The following is a 23,613-nucleotide window of genomic DNA, read 5'->3' as shown; positions in this document are numbered from 1 at the left end:
GAATCTCAAACACACACACAGGTGCGCATTTACTACAGCTAGGTAAACCCGCTCACCCAGGAAAGTATAGGTTACTGTCATTGACAGCCGTGACTGAAATCGTTTTTTAAGTCGGAAACTAGCAGTACATACAGAAGAATATATTTATCAATAGATCACTGATGCAATGTATACGCTTCGAAAATTGAAACATAAAATCTTATGTTTTTTGTTTGCGTGCTTAAATATAAATACATGTATTTCTTTCCCATATACATCCTTGACATTGACTTCAAGTGACAGATTAGTGGCAAGTAGCCGCCAGCGCGACAAAATGGAAATTCGAAAACAAGACAAAAAGAAAAATCAAACATATTTTATTCCAATAACGTTTGAGGGTGGACTTCAGTCACGTGTTCGCGCGGAGCTTGTTAATGAGCTGCTAAAATATATACTGTACGAAAGGCAACAGATTCCAAACTCATATGACGAGCTAAAGAGGACATTGGTTCAAGTTGTACGTATTTCGGACAAGTTATTCGGATGTTCTAATGTCAAAGCAGCTAATAAAAAATGCTGCAACAATACGCCAAAAACCGTATTGCAATATATTGTCAGTTCAAAAACCCGTATTGCAATATATCGCAATATATTGCGTACGTGTACGAAAATTATAACTTGCCAATTACCTGATAATCCTGTATATTCCAGTTTTAAAGCAAATTCTGGTATATATTTGTGGCTGGGAACGAGACTTTGACCCTTTCGGCGCTGACGTCGTTAACGAGAAATAACGTTGCAAAGTCGTGACAACTTTTTCGCGCAATTTTCACACGTTTTTACTGCGATAAATATCTTATTTCTTTTATTTATTTTCCGAAACAATCTATGAATTACCCAATCAGTGATTATGTTACGGTTTTTATACGAAAACATTAGTATAGTTTAACCATAGCTGATTTATAACCCATCGTACACTACGGCACCGTGTGACTGCATCAATTAATAGATAAACTTCCTGCTTACAAAAAGGTTAGTTTTTCTTTCTTTTTTGTTGTTTTTCCGTCAAATAATGTGAAATTAGTCGGCAAAGGATGTATCCCATATAAATTTAACCACGTCTAGTGTTTATTACCACTGTTAAAATTAGTTTGGCTCTCGATTCATGATTATATGCGATAATTGGAATTCTCACCCGGAAGTTGTCAAAAAATGTCGTTTGGTTTTGATACAATGATAGTTTATGTTATGTGAAGTTTTCATAAGAATGATGAGCCAAACTAGTGAAATTCATTCCCAAGAATCTACAATTCCATACGAATTGTCACAGACTGATGACGTATTTTTAAATGAACTTGCACAAGTTGATGAGTTATACCACATTGGCCATGAATCTTTTGCAAAATCAAATGATAACTTGACATTTTCCAATCCAATTTTGTACAGGTTGAAACTTGTGATGTAGATTTGGGAAATCATGCAAGTATTTCATTTGAAGATGTTGATGATTATTTTGATGATTATGATGGTGATACATGTGATCAGGTTGATTGCTTACTTGTGGCGAATCCGAGTCTGACCAAATACAAATGGATCACAAACAGAATGACATTAGAAAAGAAGATCAAAAAGAAGCAGAAATTGTTTCAAATTTCACGCGTGAAACATGCCAGTGTAGTGTCTTTTATGGAAGTAAACCATGTTCAACAATAGTTGGTGTTGATAATTTGCTAGAAAATTGGACCCAATGCCAGGAACTGTCTTCAAGAGAAAAAGAACTTGTAGTTAAATCCCAACTTTGTACCCAAAGAAAAAATAGAACTTTTACATCTGAAAACAAAAAATCTAAAAAGTTGCGAACGAGACCGTCTCAGAAATATTTTTTCCATGGTCAGCAAATTTGTAAGAAAACTTTCTGTTTTGCATTTGCAATTTCTCAGTCAACTTTGAAAAGAATGAGTAAGTCTTATTAATATGACATGTATGGCCTGAGTGTCAATGAACATGGTAATTGCAAAACAACACCTGCCCATGCACTTTCATTCGACGATACTACAAGAATAAAAAAATTCATTGAAGAATATGCAAATAAAAATGCATTACCTTTGCCCGGACGACTGCCTAATTGTCCAAAGCAGACAGTTTTGCTTCTTCCATGTGACAAAAATGTAACTGACATTTATGACTTATACATGAAGAGTGCAAAGGAAGCAAACTATAGAGTTGTGTCTTTAAAAACATTTAGAAACAAATGGAATTCATTATGCCCCCACATTGCAGTAGCTACACCAGCGACAGATTTGTGTGTAAAATACTAAAATGTCAAAAATTCATGGGCAAATTAAAAACCAATGCTCATCTGTCAGATGAAGAAAGGCACAATGTACTAAGTGACTATACATGTCATGTTCAAAAGGCCAACCGGCAACGCCAACTTTTCAAGGACCAGGTTCTTTGTAGTAAAGCTGTGTGCAGTACTACAGATGTCACTGAAGGTCTTGAAAAATGAGGATTTTTTAATAAACAAATTTTATTTCCATTATAAATTCATAAATTGTAAATTAACTATTCAAAAATATGTTATACAAATAAGGTACCTCATATGAGGTACATTTGTACTTTGTCCTGGAAGATGAACCGCAGCATTTTATGCATTTTGCCATGAACATGCTATAGCTTAAATGTTGAACATTCATTTATATGGTGCATCTAGCTGTACATGTTGGTAAACAATTATAAAAATATGTATATATAATAAAAAATGTCTAAATAAATTGATTCACTTAATACAATTTGGTTCATTTTGTTAACAGGTGCAGAACCATGTTCACTAGATGCCACACTTCACTACTCATGGGATTTTGCCCAGTGTGTACACTACCCTCATCACGCCATGCAAGTGGGGCCAATCTACTTTGCGACACCAAGAAAGTGCCATGTGTTTGGGATGTGCGCTGAAGGAACAGGTATGTTATTGTAATTATCAGTTTTATATATCTTCATAATATGTAATAATAACTAATTGTAACTACATTGCACTACTATAAGAAAAACATTTGTTAATATACTGCATTATTTAGTTGTTGTTTTTATGCCCCCGAAGGTGGGCATATAGTGATCACACTGTCCGTCTGTCTGTCTGTCTGAAATTCAGTCACACTTTTAAACAATACAAGTGTTTTGCACAAACATTAAGTGAAAATCTTGTATGCATGGCATATTAAAATATAGTCTTTTTTATAGTTTTTATTTGAAAAAATTTTTTTTATGTACATAAAACAATATTACAGGAATACAGAGATTCTATATGATTGACGAGTCAGAAATGCCTGGGAAAGGTGGCGATTGTCTCACAAGTTTGGTGCACCACTATTTTTCTCACTTTGGCGCTGGAGAAAAACAGGCAGAGGTAATTTATTGCTATACATACTCTGAGATTAACAAAATAATGTTTTGTCTTTCTTTTCATTGGAAAGATTAAGTAAATTTATACATAGTTGCTTTTGTAATAATTGTTACTTTAATCTATGTTTTTGTAATTATTTTAAAATATTAAAGTAATTAAAACTATTATTTCATTTTGTTGCTGGACATAACATAATTCTGTTTCCATTAATTCATAAATGTTTTCATAGGTGTAGCAATAATCTCCATTTAAATATATATTAATTATTTTAAACAAGAAATGTTTATTTGCAGATTCACTTTGACAATGCTGTTGGGCAGAATAAAAACAACACCATTCTGGGCTATTGCATGTGGAGAGTGTTGACAGGTAATAAAACGGTCATTGTCTTTCTTTAAAATATAACCATTTAAAAAGTATAATAATGTGTAGTGTGTAGAGACATTTGAAAAGGTTTGTGTTTAGGTCCACATTATTTCTAAAGTATCAAAGCTATTGCTTTCATACTTGCAGCACTAATCATCAAATAAATGACCACACTCCAACTATACCCCCCTCTTAACCCCCCCCCCAATTAAAACATTTTATGTTGTTAAAAAATCCTTTAAAAAAAAACAAATATTTATTTGTATTATTTTATTTTTGAAAGACTGTCCAACCATCCCACCCAAGAATCCCCCCATTTCATTTTGGAAAGATTTTACTAAAATTGCCATAACTTCTTTATTTATGATCAGATTTGATTCATACTTTGACAAATAGATGAGCTGTCTAGGTGGTGATCTTGTTATACTATATGATAAGAACTTTGGTCGCTTGTTTCTATCAATTACAAAATGTATAAAGCATATTGAAATGAATCTTTCGAGGTTGTAACCTGAAGAAAAAGATTATAAAATTGTTACTGTTTTTTTGGAATATCATTGCAGGTCTGCATGAATCTGTTTCCTTGAGTATGATGCTACCGGGACATGCCAAATTCACGCCAGATTGGCACTTTGGTGTGTGGAAAATAAAATGGCGCCAATCAGATGCTGAATGTATGGAGGACATTGCTTACACAGTTAAAGCATCTTCTAGGTCCAGGCATAACATTCCGCAACGCGTAAATGATCCATCTAGACCGGTGATGTTTTTGAACTGGAAGACATTCTTAGAAAACTATTTCAAACTTTTAAAAAACATCACAAAATACTACCACTTTCGTTGCACTGCGGATGAGCCAGGGGTTCTCATTTGTCGAGAGTTCTGTGACTCGGAGGAAGTTAGATTTAATCTTCTAAAGGCAAGACCCGAGGCAGGCTGCCTTCCGACAGTTAAGTTTATCCCCCCTCTAGATCATCTGAGGCAGTGGTATCTTTACGAGAAAATTGCACCGTTCTTTATCAATGAAGTTGCCAGAGACATTGTGTGTCCCAAACCATCTATTCCAAAGTAAAAAATGTGAGAGCTTGTTATCCTATTAACAATTGTTCATTTTCTCAAATTGTTGTTCTTGCATTATACTTATGATAAACTGTTTTCTGATTAGTATTCATGACTATGACATTTACATGGTATTGTTATTTGTATGACAATTAGCTGAATATATTATTAATAGTGTGTTTCTTTATTGAAAGTGACATAGCAATCAATAATCAAAAATAGTTTATGGGCATATATAAGCTGAACTGAGATTTATAATTAATTAACAACTCAATCATAGTGATTTCACTATAAAATATTCTGTACAGTATGATTATTACATTGTATAATATGACTGGTATGTGTTCAAAGATAACTTAAACTGTTGTAGTTTGTATTGACATCAAAATGTGTGATGTAAACATATGTGTTCATATTATGTATCTATTATATTTTACAAGTAAACGAACATATTTTGTTGTGTAAAGTTTAATCTATGGTGACATTTACCATTGAATATTGATGTGCTTATTGCTGTAATTTTCTTTTATTTGAAAATCATGTTTTTGGACCTCTATATATGAAATGGGTTGATATTATTTTCTATCTACACTTATGGTCAATTTCATTGTTGATAACAGGTACAAATGAAATTGAAAATTTACTGTTTCCATAGCAACTGTTAACTTAATTTAAAAAAATCTAATTAATTGTGTATCAATCTTTGAATAAAATACAAATGCTAAATAAACCATGTATGGCAGTATAGATGCTTAACAAAAATTCAAAATGTCAGGTTTTTTTTTCATTTTAGTTTCAAGTTCGTTGCTATACAATATGTTCAATTTCTGAATACACCCCTATTTTCAGAAAATGTTCATACATTGATTTTACTATAAACATGTTGGTAATGTTTATTATCTGTCCAGAAGATATTTTGTTGATGTGTTGTTATTCTGTGTCTTAAATTCTTTAAAATGACAATACATTTGAAAAAAGAACAGTGTCTGTTTCCATGGCAACAATGAGCGTTTAATGTTTTATAAGAATACAATTAATTATGTAAGTCATAGTTAATGACTGTCATCACCATACACACACAATTGAGTGATTATCAACAAAAACTGATCAGCATAAAATGAACTAATACTGGTAGAATTACAACGTCATTTCGTTGTATTGAAACGTCATTTCGTACAAAATCGCGCAAATCAGTGTTTCTGACATGCAATACAAAAAATGACATAACTTCGTCAAATTTAGGAATTCAATGCTCGAATTTCAGATTTTGATTTTTCAGATGTAGCACTTTCATAATATATGCTTAACTGAAAAAGTCATTTTTTGACCAGATGGGTCAAAATCTCGTTCCCAGTCACATTTACTATAAATGTGCTCAAAAATAACAAGAAACACAAACATTCGCAAATGTTATTAAGTATCAAATACATTTTGGCATTTGTTACTATTTAAAGATGTGATGAAATAACGTCCAAGCGGGGCGTTTTTTTCCACTGAACACGCGTAATTCACCTGACATGATGTTCCCGTTTTTATACAACACAAAATACACCCATACTTTCCATGCGACGTTCTACATGTCTGTATAATTTTCGTGCGCTTTTTATAGAGACAAAGGATAAAGCACTTTTTATTTGACGCTAGAATTTTTTATTGTCGCATTAGCATTAAAATTTGGAAGCGTAATTCCGAAGTTCGGAATACAAATTTAATAATGATCAATTCAGAATCGAACAAAACATTTACAGCTGTGCATAATTAATTCAACGATTATATGTTCAAAAGCATCGAACGAATGCTCCGATGTAACAACGCTTCTCCGTATAATACACTTTCAGAATGCTATTTTTACGGATTTTTTTTTTTACACTGCTTTGTTTTGTTTACCTTGTTATCATTATTCGAATGGCTTTTCTGGACGAAATGTGAATTAATTTTTGTAAAATGTTCGTACCGGTATGATGAAAATCGTATCGCAATACAATATGCGAATTGCGTATTGCGATATATACCGATAAACCGGTATATTGTTGCAGCACTACTAATAAATAAATTTATAATAAAACAAAAAAGCATATAAGGTTAGATAGAGCAAAGTCGGGTAATTTCGACACCCTAAGAGTAAAATTTGATTTAGTCCTGATGTGTCGAAATTACCCTCCAAGTGCCCAAACTTAACGAAAAACACCGTTTTGACTTGTCGATATTTGCTAACGAACGTTATTATCGTTGCCGGCATAACTCAAAACTTCGAGCGATTTAACTAAATGCAGCGGAGTGTAATTTCGACAGTTAGCGGCTTATTTCGACAATTAGCGGCTAATTTCGACACTTGTCTTTGTTTTAATTTTCAACAACTGTTTTAATCAGTTATTTGCAGTGTATCTCTCAATTAATAGAATTTCACGATCTCTTTAATGTCTAGTGTTACTTAGGCTCGGTTGGTCATTGTCGGCTCGGGTACTGCTAACATTTACCCCGGGAACATTGAAGTATACTTACATGTACCCCGGGTACGGTAAATATACTAAAACGTACCCGGTCGAAATTAGACTGTACCCGAGCTTTATTCACGCCCCAAATCAGATGTCGTAAAACGCGCTACCGATTACCGTTATTACGAAACAAACTTCTATTATTTGTTTTTATAAACTGAATCAACATGCTTTTTGAGTATGGGTTCCGATAATATAGAGGCAATTTAACAGAAAATTGACATTAATATAAACATAATTTATCTTAAAAAAATAGCCGACGACGACCGATTTAGCGTAAAAATTCCCGGGTAGGTTTTAGTATATTTACCGTACCCGTGGTATAGTAAGTATACTTAAGCGTACCCGGGGTACATGTAAGTAGTACCCGAGCCGACAATGACCAATCGATTGTTAATAAGGTTGTGGTGGTTTAGTGGATGTGGTGTCCGCCTAGCGATCAGGAGAGAGTGTTTCAATAAGTCGTAGGCTTTCCATGCAGTGGAGCTTAAATAAATAGGATTATACCAAAGACCTATAGATAACAGATAGAAGTTATCTATAGGTCTTTGATTATACTAAACTAGTGTTAATTTGCAAATCAGAAAATTATAAATAAATTGTATTTAGAGTTCGTAGTGTGCTCCCATTTGACTCAATATACAGTACAAACACCGTGTACTTAAACAAACGCCACTCGCCGCAATGTTCATCTCACTGTTAGCTTACCAATATGAACCCCGCGATGGGTATTCAGATCAAATGTCGCGGGGGCCGTTTGCCATAGACAAACACCGCGAATCACCGCGGACCCATAATATCTACCGCGGTGTTCATCATGTTCGCTACATATAATTGAACATAAACGTATTGAATTGATCCCTTTCATTTAAAAGTGATAATGAATAAATAAATTCTATTTTAATGTACATGCTGGTCGAAAGGATGTGATAAGTATTTAAAATATATTGGCGACAATAAAACGCCTCCAATACATATGTGTCAACTGTATCTATCGAATACCTGCAACTTCTCCCATCTTTATCCATTTATACTCGATAATCCCATATACGCCCGATTTCCGTTTTTAAAGCAAATTATGTGAGGGTAATATAGACGATAAGAGTGCTCAAGAATGTCATGTTGTGAATTTCAACTAAAGTTAAAATATCTCGCGAAATATTTGGTATTGCGATTAAGAGTTAATAGTATTGATCATCTAAACGCTTTATTCACGTTTCCGATGTTATGTACTGTACAAATTTAAGTGCATACGTGTGCACATACATATAATATCTACATGTAGTACACATGTGTATGATTTTCTTTTCTACGTGTACATTTAAAACGCGTGAATGACCCTCGCAGACAGGTGTTTACGGTGGTTGCGCAGCATCCGCGGTGATCACAGTTGATCCAATTAACGATATAATTAAGTAAAAAAAATAAATACATTTTCATTAATTAATTACCTTCACAATCTTTAAAAAGCTCTAATTTTATGTAATCTGCTTGACAAGATATAGAGAGAGCTAAATATAATATTCAATAAGCTGCGTCAACCATTTAAAGATTAATTCTATTTAACAAATCTATCTTTCCATATGCGCTGGGAATGCTTGAAAACATTTGGAGTGTCGAAATTACCCACCATCGTATAAAATCGGAGGATAATTTCGACACCCCACAAATCATAGTTTAACAAACGCTTGGCACTATTCAAACACAAATACAAGGTCAAGTGAAACAAATTTTATACTAGAACTTGTACAAATGCCAGAAATACAGCGAAATCCTGAAGGGACTTAATTGACAATTATGTAATCTCCCTTAGCGAAGCTCATAACGCTATAAAAATTCTCTAAGTTATACAATGTACGTATTTTAAATGACTCACTTACATGCAATCAGCGAGACGTTTGATAGAGAGATGTTATCTGGTGACGTCACAACACCAACTACGTCACATTTTACAACGAAATCATACGGGATGATGATGATTTAAGACAGGTCTGATAAATATTGTGAAAAGTGTCGAAATTAGACGACTGTCGGAATTACCCGACATTGCGCTATAACAAAAATACATAAATTAATATCGATTGTTGTTAAAAAAAACACCATAAGTATAGTAATTTGGATCAGAATTATTGGTCAGATGTTTATCTTTTTATACTTTGGAAGGTTTCCAATCACTGTATTACATGTACAAGGCTACAACAAACTGATACAACAATAAAATTAGAATCAAATTACCTACACATCTTAAAAATCTTGGTTAGGGTTACAGCAAACATTTTTTATGCTCCCCATATATATATATATATATATACAGGTTTTTTTTGGCCCGATTTTATAGCCGAAATTCTGCAATGTTCCCAATCCCAAAAAGTATACTTTATTCCCAAAATGTGGCAAAAAATTCCCAATTTCAAAAAAAAATATTATTTTTTTTTGTTTTTTTTTTGTAAAGAAGTCTAATGTGTATTTTATCTCAATTTTAATTCAATTACATCTAACAAAGTATTATATGATTTTGTTCTTTTAATTTGAATGATTATAAAGGGTTATATCAAATTTAGTATTTCTGTAATCAGTGGACTTTTCGTGTGGAAAAAAAGGCTAATGAATTTATTTTCCCAATTTCATGAAAATGCCGATAAAATTCCCAATTCCAAAGCCATGGGCTATCTTCCCAAAAAGTGGAAAAAAAACCCTGATATATATGCCCCAGTAAAGCATCTGGCCCAGACCAGATTTCCCCACGGATCCTAAAAGAACTTCACAAAGAGATTTCACCCATCATTTGTAGGATATTCCAATTATCCCTTAGCTCAGGTATTGTTCCATCAGACTGGAAGAAAGCAACCATAGCCCCTGTGTTCAAGAACGGATCAAGGTCAAAACCAAGTAATTACAGACCCATATCACTTACATGTATTGTCTCTAAACTGATGGAACATATTATTGTCTCAAACTTAATGTCCCACTTTGATAAGCACCAGCTCCTTTCCCCTTTTCAACATGGATTTAGGTCAAAACATAACTGCGAGACACAGCTGATTAGTTTTTCCCAAGAACTATTTGACTCTCTAGAAAATGGTCAACAAACTGACGTAATCGTAATGGATTTCTCCAAAGCATTCGATAAGGTCGATCACCACAAGCTCATCCACAAATTATCCAAACTTGGGGTGAACTTAGAGGTCACATCCTGGATAAGATCCTTCCTCAGTAACCGTACACAGAGAGTTGCGGTTGAGGGTCATATCTCGGATGAACTCCCAGTTATGTCTGGTGTCCCACAAGGGTCATTCATAGGTCCCTGCCTCTTCCTGACATATATAAATGACCTCCCTGACAGCACAAAAAGTAATGCTAGGTTATTTGCTGACGACACTGTAGTCTACCTGACAATCAAGTCCCAGTCTGATTCAGTACAACTCCAAAATGACCTCTACCAACTAGAACAATGGGAAAAAGATTGGGCAATGGAATTTAACCCTGATAAGTGCGAGGTGTTACGTGTAACTAGAAAAAGAAACCCCATCATATTTCCCTACACCCTCCATAATATCGAACTAAAGTCAACTGTCAATGCCAAGTACCTTGGGGTAACCCTAACTAAGGACTTAGACTGGTCAAAGCACATCAATAACATATCTCTTAAGGCCAAAAACTCCCTCCATTTCATTAAGAGAAACGTCAGGACCCAAAATATCAAGGTTAAGGAAGCTGCCTATACCACATATGTACGCCCACAACTTGAATATTGTTCAGTTGTGTGGCATCCCTGGCAAAACTACTTGGCAAATAAACTAGAAGGGGTCCAACGCGCAGCAGCCCGGTATGTCATGAATGACTATTCATACACCAGTAGTGTCACCTTATGCTACAGACCCTTCATTGGAACATCCTTGCCCAACGCCGCATGACCAACTCCCTCACCATGCTATATAAAATCCAACACCAGCTAGTCAACGTGGATCACTGTCACCTTACCCCTACAAGAAATTTAAACTTCTTAATCCCCCAATCACGCGACCAGTATCACATGACCTTCTTTCCCCGAACTATAAGGTATTGGAACGGTCTTCCATACATGGTCAAATCAAGCCCCAATCTCGATACCTTCAAAACCAGACTCGGGGAGGTTAAATTCTAAGTTTGTAGCCCCTGATTTTATCTTATTTTTAACCTAACACTGCACTTCTGGAATATTCTTACTTTACTGTATATATCTCAAATACTTTCTCTTTCAGATCCACTTTTAAATGACTAACACTGATTTCCCTGACAACGCGCCTCCCAATTATAATCATGATTGATTGTTCGGGAGTATACCGTAGATGTCGATGTAGATATATGGGCAGCATATAGCTGCCAGTTTGTACTTCCTTCCGTCACACTTTTGTACAGTTTCTCATAGCGCCTTCAATACTTTACTGATCTACATGTTTGGCATGTAGGTTTCTTGTCTGGACCTCTACCTTTTGATGAGGTTTGAGGTCACTGGGGTCAAGGTCACCGAGGCTTATAATAGATTTTCCGTCACACTGTTTTGTACAGTTTCTCATAGCACCTTCAATACTTTACCGATCTCTTACATATTTGGCATGTAGGTACCTTGCATGGACCTCTACCTTTTGATGAGGTTTGAGGTCATGAGGTCAAGGTTAACGAGGCTAATAATAGATTTTCTGTCACACTTTTTTTTACAGTTTCTCATAGTGCCTTTGTTACTTTACCGATCTCTTACATATTTGGCATGTAGGTACCTTGCATGGACCTCTACCTTTTGGTAATCAACAGAATCAACAGAATCCATTTTAGTTAATTACGTTACGACGTTGCAAAGCTTTTTAAAAGCTGCTGAATTTGTATCACATGCGCCAGATAGCCCTTATTCACAATACCGTAAACATAACAATACACCATGTACGGACTAGAAGTTTTGAATATTTAACATGCGTTGGCACGAAGTGCTCGAGAAAATTTTCTCGCTATTTGTTACATGATAATGCTCGTAATCTTCTTGAACATTTGAAGTGCGTTGGCACGAAGTGCACAAAGAAAATTTACCCGCCGTTTCTTCATATATATTTATTATTATTTTAATAAACAGATACTCGTTTTGATGTATACCTTAAAATAATAAGTTTTTAAACTGGTTTACTCTTATTGAAGAAATGTGGGTTCGATATTAATTCATCTTTGTTACAAAATATTATGGCATGTAAGTACAAAAAATGTAACCCAATGGTTTGACAATGAGAATAGTTGGTTTGAATATGACGTCATTGTGCGAATGGGATATGCACCACTGAATATATCTTCCGGAAATAATTACTACTTTCAGTTTGGAAATGTGATGGCACTGATGGTTTTAAAACGGACATAGGGATACCGTTTAAACGGTAACGTTTTGTTTATTTCATTTCGTTTAAACGTTTAGAAAAATCTGTAAACGTGATACCCTTACACGGGACACCTTGCTTACAGGGCGAGTGCTCTCCCAACTGAGCTAACTGGGCCGCCACACAACTTCTCCCCTAACGTGAACAAGTTCAGACCGTGACATAGGCCAAGTTACAATTTATGTATGGTAACTATGTTAAATCTGAGAAAAACCTTGTTACCAGATTAGGGATCACAATCATGTATGACTAAATATTGGTGAAACTTGGTCAGAATGTTTATTCAGAGAATATCTATATATCGTCGCTGTCGTTCTCAAACCTCTTAGCTCCAAAATTTTCAAAATATTTTTTTTGTCTTTTCTGAATATATTAAGTCTGGCGCGTGTTTTGTTCTATATCTCGTAGCTCTACGCTACGCCAATCAGAGCCCTTGAAAAAGCCACGTGACGAAATGTTGTAGAATGATTGATGGCTTTTTTCCCGGCGAAAAGTCGTAGCGACTCCATTTCACCTATAGGTACGTCGTTTCGTTTGGACAAATTTGACAAAAACGTTTTTATAATTTTTTTTATTTGCAACTACTAGGTTTCCTATCAGGACGAATTGTCGGTTTTTTCTCTCTCATGAAAAGTTGGCATTTTGTAGCTATGAGGTTCGAGTACGACAGCGACGATATGATATAAGTTCAAATCAGGGTACCAGTGTGCAAGAACAAGGTTACCAGGTCAGATCCTAGAAAAAACTTTGTAACCACTGATTAGGCCCATTTATGAACCCGATCTTCATAAAACATGGTCAGGATGTAAATGTTGACATTTCCTATGCCAAGTTCAAAAGTGAAATAAATGCTTCAAAAATCTAAATCACCAGGCCAAGTCATCAAAAAAATATTGTACCTATTTAGAGGCAGCATTTATGACTGAAGCTTGATGAAACTTTGCCAGATTATTGTCTTGACAATATCAAAGCCAAGTTGGAATCTAGGTCTAATGTGTCTCATTTATAACGAGGTAACCAGGTCAAATCTCTAACAAACTTGTAACCTTTTCTAGGGCCACATTTAAGTATTCATGAAATCTGGTTAAAATGTTTATCTTGACAATATGAAGGCCATGAATGAATCCAGGTCAAAAACTAGATGACCTGGTCAAATCTGCAGCAATCTGTGAACTAGGTAAGTGCTTAAGGACAATCATGGCCCCTTCATTTTTTGCATACGTAGGTCGTACATATGGAGTTTATAGACATACCTTTATTTTATAGTATTTCAGCAAGATAATGCAGATTATCAAGACCTGCTTGGGATTTCACAAAGACTTGATAATGGATTGGATAGATTTATCTGATAGTTGCTAAAGAAAAATGGTGTGAAAGAGACTGATTTGAACTATTTTAAGATGTACCTATTTGAAATTTTGTCATTCTTTTAAAGATCATGCTGTGTATTGTAAAAACGTGCCTGTAACTGATGCTTATTTGTTTCCCTAATGTGTATATTGAGAACCCCACAAAAAAATTTCCTCTGTCTGGAACAGCTTGGCAAAGGGGTATTTTGTTTTTTAGCTCGGCTGTTCTTGGAGAAAACCCAAGGTATTGTCATAGCCAGAGTGTCGTGTCCGTCGTCCGCGTCGTGCTCAAACCTTAACATTTTGTCAAGGTTTCGAACATTGGCTACAAAATCAAAGTGCTTCCACCAACAACTTTGAAACTTCGTATGTAGCTGCACCTTGATGAGTTCTACACGCCTCACCCATGTTTGGGTCACTAGGTCAAAGGTCAAGGTCACTGTGACCTCTTAACAAAAATATTCTTACAAGCTTTCATTTATTAAAAAATGCACCCGCAGCCGAGCGTTGGCACCCGTTATGTGTCATACTGTGGTCCTAGACCAAATAAGTATGTTCAAATCATGCCACTGCAGTCTAAATTCTAACTTATCTCTGTCTGGTTTTTATTAGCTTGACTATTAAAAATGAAATATATTATATAGTGGAGCTATCCTACTCACCCCTGCGTTCCCGTTACCGTTAGCTTTGGAATGTTAAAGTTTGCGTACCACCTCTAATATTTCCTGTCCCTTGACATATTGCTTTTATATTTTGCATACTTCTTTACCAACATGACCCCAACCAATGAACAAGAGCAGACAACTGTATCAAGCATTTTGTAAGATATACTATGGCCCTTTTTTCACTTAGAAATATGAATATTATTGATTAATCTATGTTAAAGTTTGCGTACCACCTCAAATATTTTCTATGTCCCTTGACATATTGCTTTCATTTTTTGCATACCTTTTTACCAACATGACCCCAAAATATTAACTGGAGCAGACAACTGTAACAGGCATTTTTTAAGAATTATGGCCCTTTTTCCACTTAGAATATGCATATTATTGATAAATCTATGTTAAAGTTTGCGTACCACCACAAATATTTTCTATGTACCTTGTCATATTGCTTTTATATTTTGCATACTTCTTAGCAACATGACCACAATCTATAAACAAGAGCAGACAACTGTATCAAGCATTTTGTAAGAATTATGTTCCCTTTTTATACTTAGAAAATTTAAAATTTGGTCAAGTAATGAAGTATTGTGTTTAGGTTCACTTTTTTCCTAAAGTATCAATGCTATTGCTTTCATACTTGCAACACTTACTAACTATCATAAGGGGACTGTGTGGGTAAAGTTATGTAACTCTGACTGGCATTTTGACAGTATTATGGCCCCATTTATACTTGGATAATTTAACATGTTGTTAAGTTTTGTGTTTTGGTCCATTTTACTCCTAAAGTAACATAGCTATTACTTTCAGACTTGGAAAACATGCTAACTATGGTAAGGGGACTGTACAGGGCTAATTGCATAACTCTGGTTTAAAGGAATTATGACCCTATTTTGTCTTTGTATGTTTGAATATATATTTTTTTAATTTTGTGTTTAGATCCACTTTACTTCTAAAGTACCAAGGCTATTGCTTTCAAACTTCAAATACTTTCTTACTATCATGAGGGTACTATACCACAATGGACTCCACCCAAACCATCCCCCATGCCCCACCCCAGAATACACCCCCCCCACCTCCCCCCCCAAAAAAAAATAAATATTTTGTTTACATTATTATACACCCATTAGTCCATTGGTAATGGGGGCTATATAGGAGTCACTTTGTCGGTCTGTCTGTCCCAAAATTTCATCCGATCTTTACCAAACTTGGTCAGAAGTTGTATCTAGATAATGTCTAGGTCACATTTGAATATGGGTCATGCTGGGTCAAAAACTAGGTCATGGGGTCACTTAGTGCGTTTTTAACCGAAAGTTTGTGTGGACCATAACTATGTCATTTATCGTTAGATTTTAAAATGACTTGGTACATTTGTTCACCATCATGGGACGGTGTGCAGTGTGAAAAAAGAATGTTGATATCTCAACGGTCAAGGTCACACATGGAGTTCAAAGGTCAAATGCTTGTCCGGGCCATAACTTTGTCATTTACTGTGAGATTTTAAAATAATTTGGCAAATTTGTTCACCATCATTGGACAGTGTGTAGTGCAAAAGAATTACGTCTATATCTTCAAGGTCAAGGTCACACTTTGAGTTCAAAGATAAAAAATGGCCATAAATGATCTTGCCCAGGCCATAACATTCATTGTGAGATTTTAAAATCATTTGGTACATTTGTTCACCATCATTGGACAGTGTGTCGGGCTAAAGAATTATGTCGATATCTCCAAGGTCAAGGTCACACTTTCAGTTCAAAGGTAAAAAATGGCCATAAAAAGCTTGTCCGGGCCAAAACTATGTCGTTCCTTGTGAGATTTTAAAATCATTTTGCACATATGTTCACCATGATTGGACAGTGTGTAGCGCGAAAGAATTATGTTGATATCTAAAAGGTCAAGGTCACACTTTTAGTTCAAAGGTCAAAAATGGCCATAAATGAGATTGTCCAGGCAATAACTATGTTGTTCATTGTGAGATTTTAAAATCATTTGGCACATTGTTCACAATCATTGGACGGTGTGACGCCCGAAAGAATTACGTTGATATCTCCAAGGTCAAGGTCACACTTTTAGTTCAAAGGTAAAAAAGGGCAATACCTAAATGATATTGTCTGGGCCATAACTATATCATTCATTGTGGGATTTTAAAATAACTCTGTACATTAATTTTGTTCTCAGGCATTGGACGGCGTGTCATGTGAAAGAATGCAAGAGTTCAAAGGTCAAAATGATTATAAATGATAATGGCATAATAATTCTTAAAACTCACCATAAATTAGATTCTCTTGTTTTGTGAAGACAGCATGAAAAATAGTCTGTGTCATTGCGGAACGTGGGAATATACGTCACGTCTGTGACAAAGCTCTAGTTTTTTTTTAATTTTAAAAGATCATCTAATAAATGACCAAACCCCCACATTATAACCCCCTTTCCACCCCCACCCCACCCCGACCCAAAAAGATTTTTTTTCTTTAAAACATGGTAAAAAAAATCCACAAATATTTATTTACTTTATTTTTGAAGGATCGTCAAACCATCCCACCCAAGCTATTGCTATCAAACTTGAAATAAAATCTTATTAGTTTGTTTTATGTCTTTACAAATGTTCAAGAGATTGTGGAAAATATACCTGAACTCAGAATCGTCTATAAAGTACAACTTCTTTAAAACATAAGTGATCAATGTGTTTCAATTATGGTCCTCTTCCACTTAGAATATCACTACATGTATATTACCTTGACTATGAATATGAACAATTTCCCCATGATGGCTTACGTTATACTGTCAAGCACTCGAATAGTCAAGCCCGCTGTCCTCTGACAGCTCTTGTTAAACAAATACCCAACCTGAACAAGGAAATTAGACAGTTTTTCTTACATGTCTGTAGTTGTACCATGTGAAAACTCTTAAGTAATAGTATTAGTTTTTTGTCCAACCATCATCAAAATTGATCAGTATATTAATAATTATTTGCAGATTTTTAAAATGCTAATTGAAACATCACTAAAAGCTGCTCAGAATAGGTCAGTTATTTTTGGTCTCAGGTGAGCGACCTAGTACCTTTCAGTCTGTCTTGTTTAATATTTTAATTTCCTCATGTGTGCGTTTCACATCTTGTGATATCATATTCTTTTTATTTGCCCTTATATATATATATATATATATATACATATTTATTCATTTTATTTATTCATATATCAGCCATTTTAACTGTTATATTAACTGTATTAAGGGTTTATGTGATTAAACAATATGTTGTTATTTTTTCAGAGAAATTCTAAAGAAACAGACAAAAGGTTGGTACCAAATTTCAAAACAAAAAAGGCAGTGGTTATGGTCCAGAAGTTAGAAGAGGCAATGACCAACATTCAAAGAGCCTTTGAACATTGTCCCGAAATCCTGCAGGTAATGTTCACCATAGGGGCCACCACTGTGACCCCAAAGGAAGTGTACTTGATAAACATGCCCCCACTGAATCCTGATGCTGAAAACCTCTCCGGCAAGGACAGTGTGAAAACATTGTTCCGGCAGTTGATCATGCAGGATCCACTTTGTAACCTGAAAAAGATCTCAACCTCCAGCACAGCAGTTCTTTTGTATGGACCAAGAAAATCATGTATAAATTGGTTTTTGCCAAGACCGATGTTTAAAACCCCTGTTAGGGGCAGTAAGGTGGAATTTCAGCTGTGCAACACGGTTGGCCAAGGTAACCATGACCTCTCAAAAGACTTCACTGTAGCAGAACTGTCCGGTTTTGAGCCTTTTGACATATCTATGGGCGATACTTCTTCCAGTCCAATGGCTAGCCATAGGATTTGTGGACATTCTCAAAGCAGTGAAGACTCCATATCGGCCGACTATGTCTGCATAGATTCCGCAATCAGCATGGACATGTATGAAAATGATGGAAGTGATGATGAAAGTGAGCCAAACATGTCCAATATTGACACCCTTTTAGGAAGCCAGTCGTTGAAGCATCTGTTGTTAGATTCAAACTTAAATTCGAACAATTCAAAACAAATGAAGAAGTCTGCTTCAACAAGTTCAATACTTTCTCAAACAAGTGTTATTTTGAAATCAGTTTCAAGTGTTGAAGATATGGATATCGGTGTTACACAATTGCAGGACTTTCATAAAATCGATTCAGAAAATATTTGGTACCAGTCGCCAATTTCAATTAAAGGTTACAAAATATCAAATGACTCTTTGGTGCAAAATAGTTAACTAATGAATTTTATACCCATGGTCTTTCTCATTTGAATGAAGTGCTCATAATTGTACAAAGTAATTTTAAGGTTACTGCTTGTATAATAATGTATTATGTATAATGTTGGTGTTCAATTTGATCCATGGTGGAAATCAATGATTTGAATTACTAGTAATATACATGTAGATGTATATCATTTTATTCATGCATGTAATTATTTTTTCAAATTTAAATAAATCTGAATATGTAATTCAAAGTTTATGAGGGCTGTCTGTGCTTAAGGCAGCATTATAGAGGACCCAGATTGGGTCTCAGCACTCCTACCTTAGTCTAAAAATACACTCTCGAAGTTGGGATAAATTTTGAATATAAGCTGCTATTTCATTTATTGTATTTAGTTTATAACCAGGTTTTTGGTGAAGTTGACAAATCCTGGTTATAAGATTGACCTCTTGAGTTCAGTGTCAAACAAATTGTTGATCACTAAAGTTTGCATCGGCCAATCTTGATAAAACTTAAGATATTTAGCAAGCTTGCGTTGAGACCTAGCTTGGTATTGTACTTTGAGCTAGTTGTGTGATGGTCATGGTTATTGTGACTAAACATTAAAGATTGTCTCCGCTCAATAACTTTATGTTTCGATGGAGGTTTTGAATTTGATCTTAAGTTTTGTTTGTTTGTAATTTACATGAAGACCTAGCATTGGATTGTATTTGTTATATCTCATGACATAAAAAGGTCGCTGTAACTTAAAATAGAAAAACAGCAAACAGATAGTGTTAAGTCAATTACTTTTGTTGGCATAGACCAATCTAGATGAAACTTTGGTTACAGCAAGCTTGCATGGAAACAAAGTTTGTGATTGTATTTGAGACTACGAGGGTCAACGTAACTGTTACTAAGGATAAAAAAGGGTTTCGGTGTAATGAAACTTTTTTTGTAGTGTAGCTTACATGAAGACTTGCATGGTGCGGGTTGGTCAAGGTCACTACTACTAAAAAATAGAATCATTGTTTCCACTTAATAACTTCGGTTCAGATGTAGGTTTTGCATACGGAAATGTGTAGTTTGCTTACGTACAAACCTACAAAACCTGGTTTAGTTGCGTGGCAATGTTTTTTGTTATTGAAATAAACATGTACTCAATTTTGATTTTGTCTTGTGTTGTGGGCGTAGAAGAGGGTTGGGAGGGTCTAAACCTCTCTTGTATTGAATGGAAGTTCTCACCAATTCACTTTTCAAACAACTTTTTTTCCACAATTATAATGTTGAACTTAAAATGTGTATTTTTTCAACTTTTTTGACATCACAGATTTGTTGTATAATTAATTTTATAATGTATCATTTTTTCAAAATGCAAACGCACACAAATGACATAGTTACACTCTTTTGCTGTTTTTATCAATCCAATTTACTGTCAATTTGTTGTGTTTTACTCTTTATCTCTTGATTATTACATAAATAGTTAAATTCATGTAATGAAAATGAGATCTTTAAAAAGTATTCTGGCAAGTGTAGTAAATTACAACAGAGGGACACATTTAAACATATAAGTTTTAGCTAGTTACATTTCTGGTAACTGTCCATTCTATGATCTGGGGTCTAGAGGCTTTGTTATTGGACGTGCCTCTTGGATCAAACCTTCTTCAATGACAACTAACAGCTTTCATTTTTTCTCATTTGCAAATGACTCAACAGACAGGAAGATTCTTACATAATTATAAACTTTGAATCATATTACTCACCTTGCACATTCAAATGACAATTATAGTCTTGGTAAGTTTTTAGAAGATTTTGTAGTAAGTTACTTTTTTATTGATGCTTGTTTAATTATTATGAATTTTATGACTTCCTATGACATTCTATTAATTTATTATAGTGTTTATTTTATGGTATTTCTTGTAATACGAATGCATGTCTCACTTTTATATTTTTAAATATACCACAATGTTAAGCACAATTCACATGGATATGAAAATAAATGTCAAAATACAGTCAATTGATTATTAAGAGCGTCATTATGAACGTATGCCCCTGACTTTCAGCGACTTTGTCCCTGTGACATTGACCTTGGATCTCTAGGGGTCATTCTCGTCAATACTAACCAGTCAATCAGCATTTAATATGATCCCAAGAATTATCTTGCTTTTTATGGAAGACATGTTAATGCGATTAGCAGATGTGGCTTTGATCTTTAAAGGTTATGACCTATTGACCTCAAAGTAAATTTATTATTTACTTCCAGGTAACCGGCATGGTTATTTGAGAGAATCGAGAGTTCCTTATAAATTTATTAAAGATAAAGCCTATGTGACCTTTATATTTGACCCGATTGCCTCAAACTTGATAGGCGTCTTCCTTGCCACCCAAGTAAGCCATATACCGATTTGCATTATGATGAATTTATCACAGGTCAAAGCAGTCTCAAGATATTGTTCTGACACATATATTCTGTTTCAAGCCCATTTAACTTGTTGACCTCAAAATTAACTGGCGACATTCTCGTTCAGATGATCGTAGGTCAAGATAGCAAGAATAAACCTATTTTATGTGACATTGACCTTTGTCCTCAAAATCAAAATGCGTCTTCATCTCCTCCCATTCGCTATACCAATTTGCATGCGAAATTTTCAGAATGTTCTCAAAATGTAGTGCCGAAACAAAATTCCTGTTACAAAACATTTGACATTATTCTTCACCTGGTGACTTCATAATACATATGTGTCTTCCGCTGCACACAGGTAACCACTATAGGAATGTGCATGCTAATAGGTCAAAGGATGATCATTATATTGCGCGGACACAAGTTATTTGTTACTTACCGATGTGACCTTGACTTTTGATAATTTAACCGAAAAATCGAAAGACGTCTAATATGAACATGCTTTCTCAGATTTGTTTTTCTTCGGCACAGACGGCATTGCCTTCAATTTTGATTGTATGTTATTAGCTGCCGCAATGTTGTTATATCCATAAACAGGAAGAATTTATCGAATTTAGTATTCCAGAAAATATGCTCACTTTTACTAACATAACAAAGTTTTCATTGAACAAATAGCGTTATTGAAATAAAAATACGAAACTTAATACAAATGCTCTCCATGAGCAGACAATGCGTTGAGCGTATCGTCCACGTCCCTAGCTCAAATGTAACGACAGTAATTACATTTCAAATTATTTCATTAGAAACATATACCGAACTTATACTACATCATTTAAAATATACTAATCACTCATTGGAAGTAGCGTTTCGAGCGTAAGATCCGTTTTGTTTGCTCAACGGTCCAGATCATACTTACAGGTAAATGCACGAGCACGAGTACGAGCAAAAGACTCATTTTATCATAACTTGCCACAGATGTTCATCATTCAATGTGTTGTGCAAAAAGTGTGTATCCCTAACTTAAACGTCAAAGGCATACTTTAAGTTCAATGCACAACTTATCGGTGTTGATCGTTATGCGTGCGATTCTATCTCAAAGTTCAAGGTCACACTAATTTTATATAATACCAAATGTAAAGGCATTATTTACAACGGGCTCGATTTGATGTGGACAGGCACCTTGTCTTCGACTGTCATTTAATATTAGTAACCCTAATGCAACGGATACTTTAAACAAGTTAATCCGTAGTACCGAAAAATGCTACTTTGGCCCATTTTTTTTTATCCATAACATTCACATTTGGACAATAATTTTAATATAGCCAATATTGCCCTTTTCTCGTATGCACATTTTATGATAATAACTTGTCTGTTCATGGCCAATTCATAAGAAGCAAAAAAAATTACTTGGATCTACATGTGTGTGACCTTTAGGTTAAACATACAGTTTTGACATGTGGTAAACTATTTATTGAACAAATTTATTTTTAGATCTGTGTGTCGATACCAAAGAGACCTATACGTACTAGTTCGGTCCAACAATAATGAAATAATCTACATCGTACGTCGATGCAATCACACATTATTCGACGGGTGGTTGAAGAATGAGGATAAAGAGTGAAAGGCAACGTAAGATGAGCTTGATAGTTAACAGACAGAAGGAAAGTAAAGCAGAGTCACCAACTACGTTTCATCCTTCTCCATCATGCTATTCCGGCTACGGTGGCCGCCTAGATGTTTGAACTTCAACCGGAACAGCCGTGAGGGGTCATTGGGGGTTACTTTGTAGCTGGCACTGACAACTTCTTTAGAATCTGGTTGTTGCTGGCCCCCGCTTGAAGGATACCAAGGCGGGGTCTTCAGCAATGGAGGCCGGTAGGTTGTTCCAAGTGGTGATTATACTTGGAAAAAAGCTGTGGCGACTGTATGAGGTAGATGTTAACGGCAGGTTCTTGATGGAGTGGTTAGCCCGTGTCCCGCTCGAGCAAGGGGAAAGGTATTTGGTTACTGGCATGTCCACGAGGTCGTTGGTCATCTTGTAGACCATTGTCAGTTTGGCTTTGGTTCTTCTGGACTATAGAGTATCCCACTGTAGGTGGTCAAGCATTGATGTGACGCTACTGGTGTTGTGGTATCTTTTCATCACATAGCGGGCTGCTCGTATTTTGACTAACTCCAGATCATGGAACTAGCTGTTCCTTATGGTATGGGCTCCACACAGTGCCGCAGTACTCTAGGTTTGGGCGAACAAGGAAAAAGTATGCAGCGCTTTTTACCTCCTCGTTGCCTATCCGTAAGTTCCTGCGTAGGA

At 35.2% G+C, this 23,613-nt stretch overlaps 2 protein-coding genes across 3 annotated transcripts; both read left to right on the top strand.

Annotated features, from left to right (window-relative positions):
- The first annotated feature begins 302 nt into the window (after nt 1–302).
- Nucleotides 303–20,069, top strand: LOC127871888 (uncharacterized). The gene is made up of 2 exons (XM_052415152.1): nt 303–496; nt 17,983–20,069. The coding sequence occupies exons 1-2, from the start codon at nt 314–316 to the stop codon at nt 18,934–18,936; spliced, it is 1,137 nt and encodes a 378-aa protein (XP_052271112.1). The 5' UTR covers nt 303–313; the 3' UTR covers nt 18,937–20,069.
- On the top strand, nt 751–5,503 carry LOC127871889 (uncharacterized). Of its 2 annotated transcripts, none has more exons than XM_052415154.1 (5): nt 751–1,011; nt 2,793–2,945; nt 3,270–3,388; nt 3,679–3,754; nt 4,315–5,503. In XM_052415154.1, the coding sequence occupies exons 2-5, from the start codon at nt 2,873–2,875 to the stop codon at nt 4,821–4,823; spliced, it is 777 nt and encodes a 258-aa protein (XP_052271114.1). In that variant the 5' UTR covers nt 751–1,011; nt 2,793–2,872; the 3' UTR covers nt 4,824–5,503. The 2 variants fall into 2 exon arrangements, with proteins under 2 accessions (XP_052271114.1, XP_052271113.1); XM_052415153.1 differs by lacking the exon at nt 751–1,011 and adding an exon at nt 1,072–2,474.
- Nucleotides 20,070–23,613: the final 3,544 nt, after the last annotated feature.

The sequence above is a fragment of the Dreissena polymorpha genome, chromosome 3 (genome assembly GCF_020536995.1).
Source record: "Dreissena polymorpha isolate Duluth1 chromosome 3, UMN_Dpol_1.0, whole genome shotgun sequence".
NCBI classification, from domain to species: Eukaryota; Metazoa; Mollusca; class Bivalvia; order Myida; family Dreissenidae; genus Dreissena; species Dreissena polymorpha.
The sequence above is the reverse complement of the archived record's forward strand: the minus strand, read 5'-3'. Positions and strand labels throughout refer to the sequence as shown.

Excerpts from the sequence above, each read along its gene's own strand:
- LOC127871888 (XM_052415152.1), top strand. The coding sequence starts at position 314 with ATGGAAATTCGAAAACAAGACAAAAAGAAAAATCAAACATATTTTATT. Across the intron at positions 497-17,982 it reads AGAGGACATTGGTTCAAGTT|AGAAATTCTAAAGAAACAGA; the intron begins GTACGTATTTCG and ends TTATTTTTTCAG.
- LOC127871889 (XM_052415153.1), top strand. The coding sequence starts at position 2,231 with ATGGAATTCATTATGCCCCCACATTGCAGTAGCTACACCAGCGACAGA. Across the intron at positions 2,475-2,792 it reads TACTACAGATGTCACTGAAG|GTGCAGAACCATGTTCACTA; the intron begins GTCTTGAAAAAT and ends TTTTGTTAACAG. Across the intron at positions 3,755-4,314 it reads CATGTGGAGAGTGTTGACAG|GTCTGCATGAATCTGTTTCC; the intron begins GTAATAAAACGG and ends ATATCATTGCAG.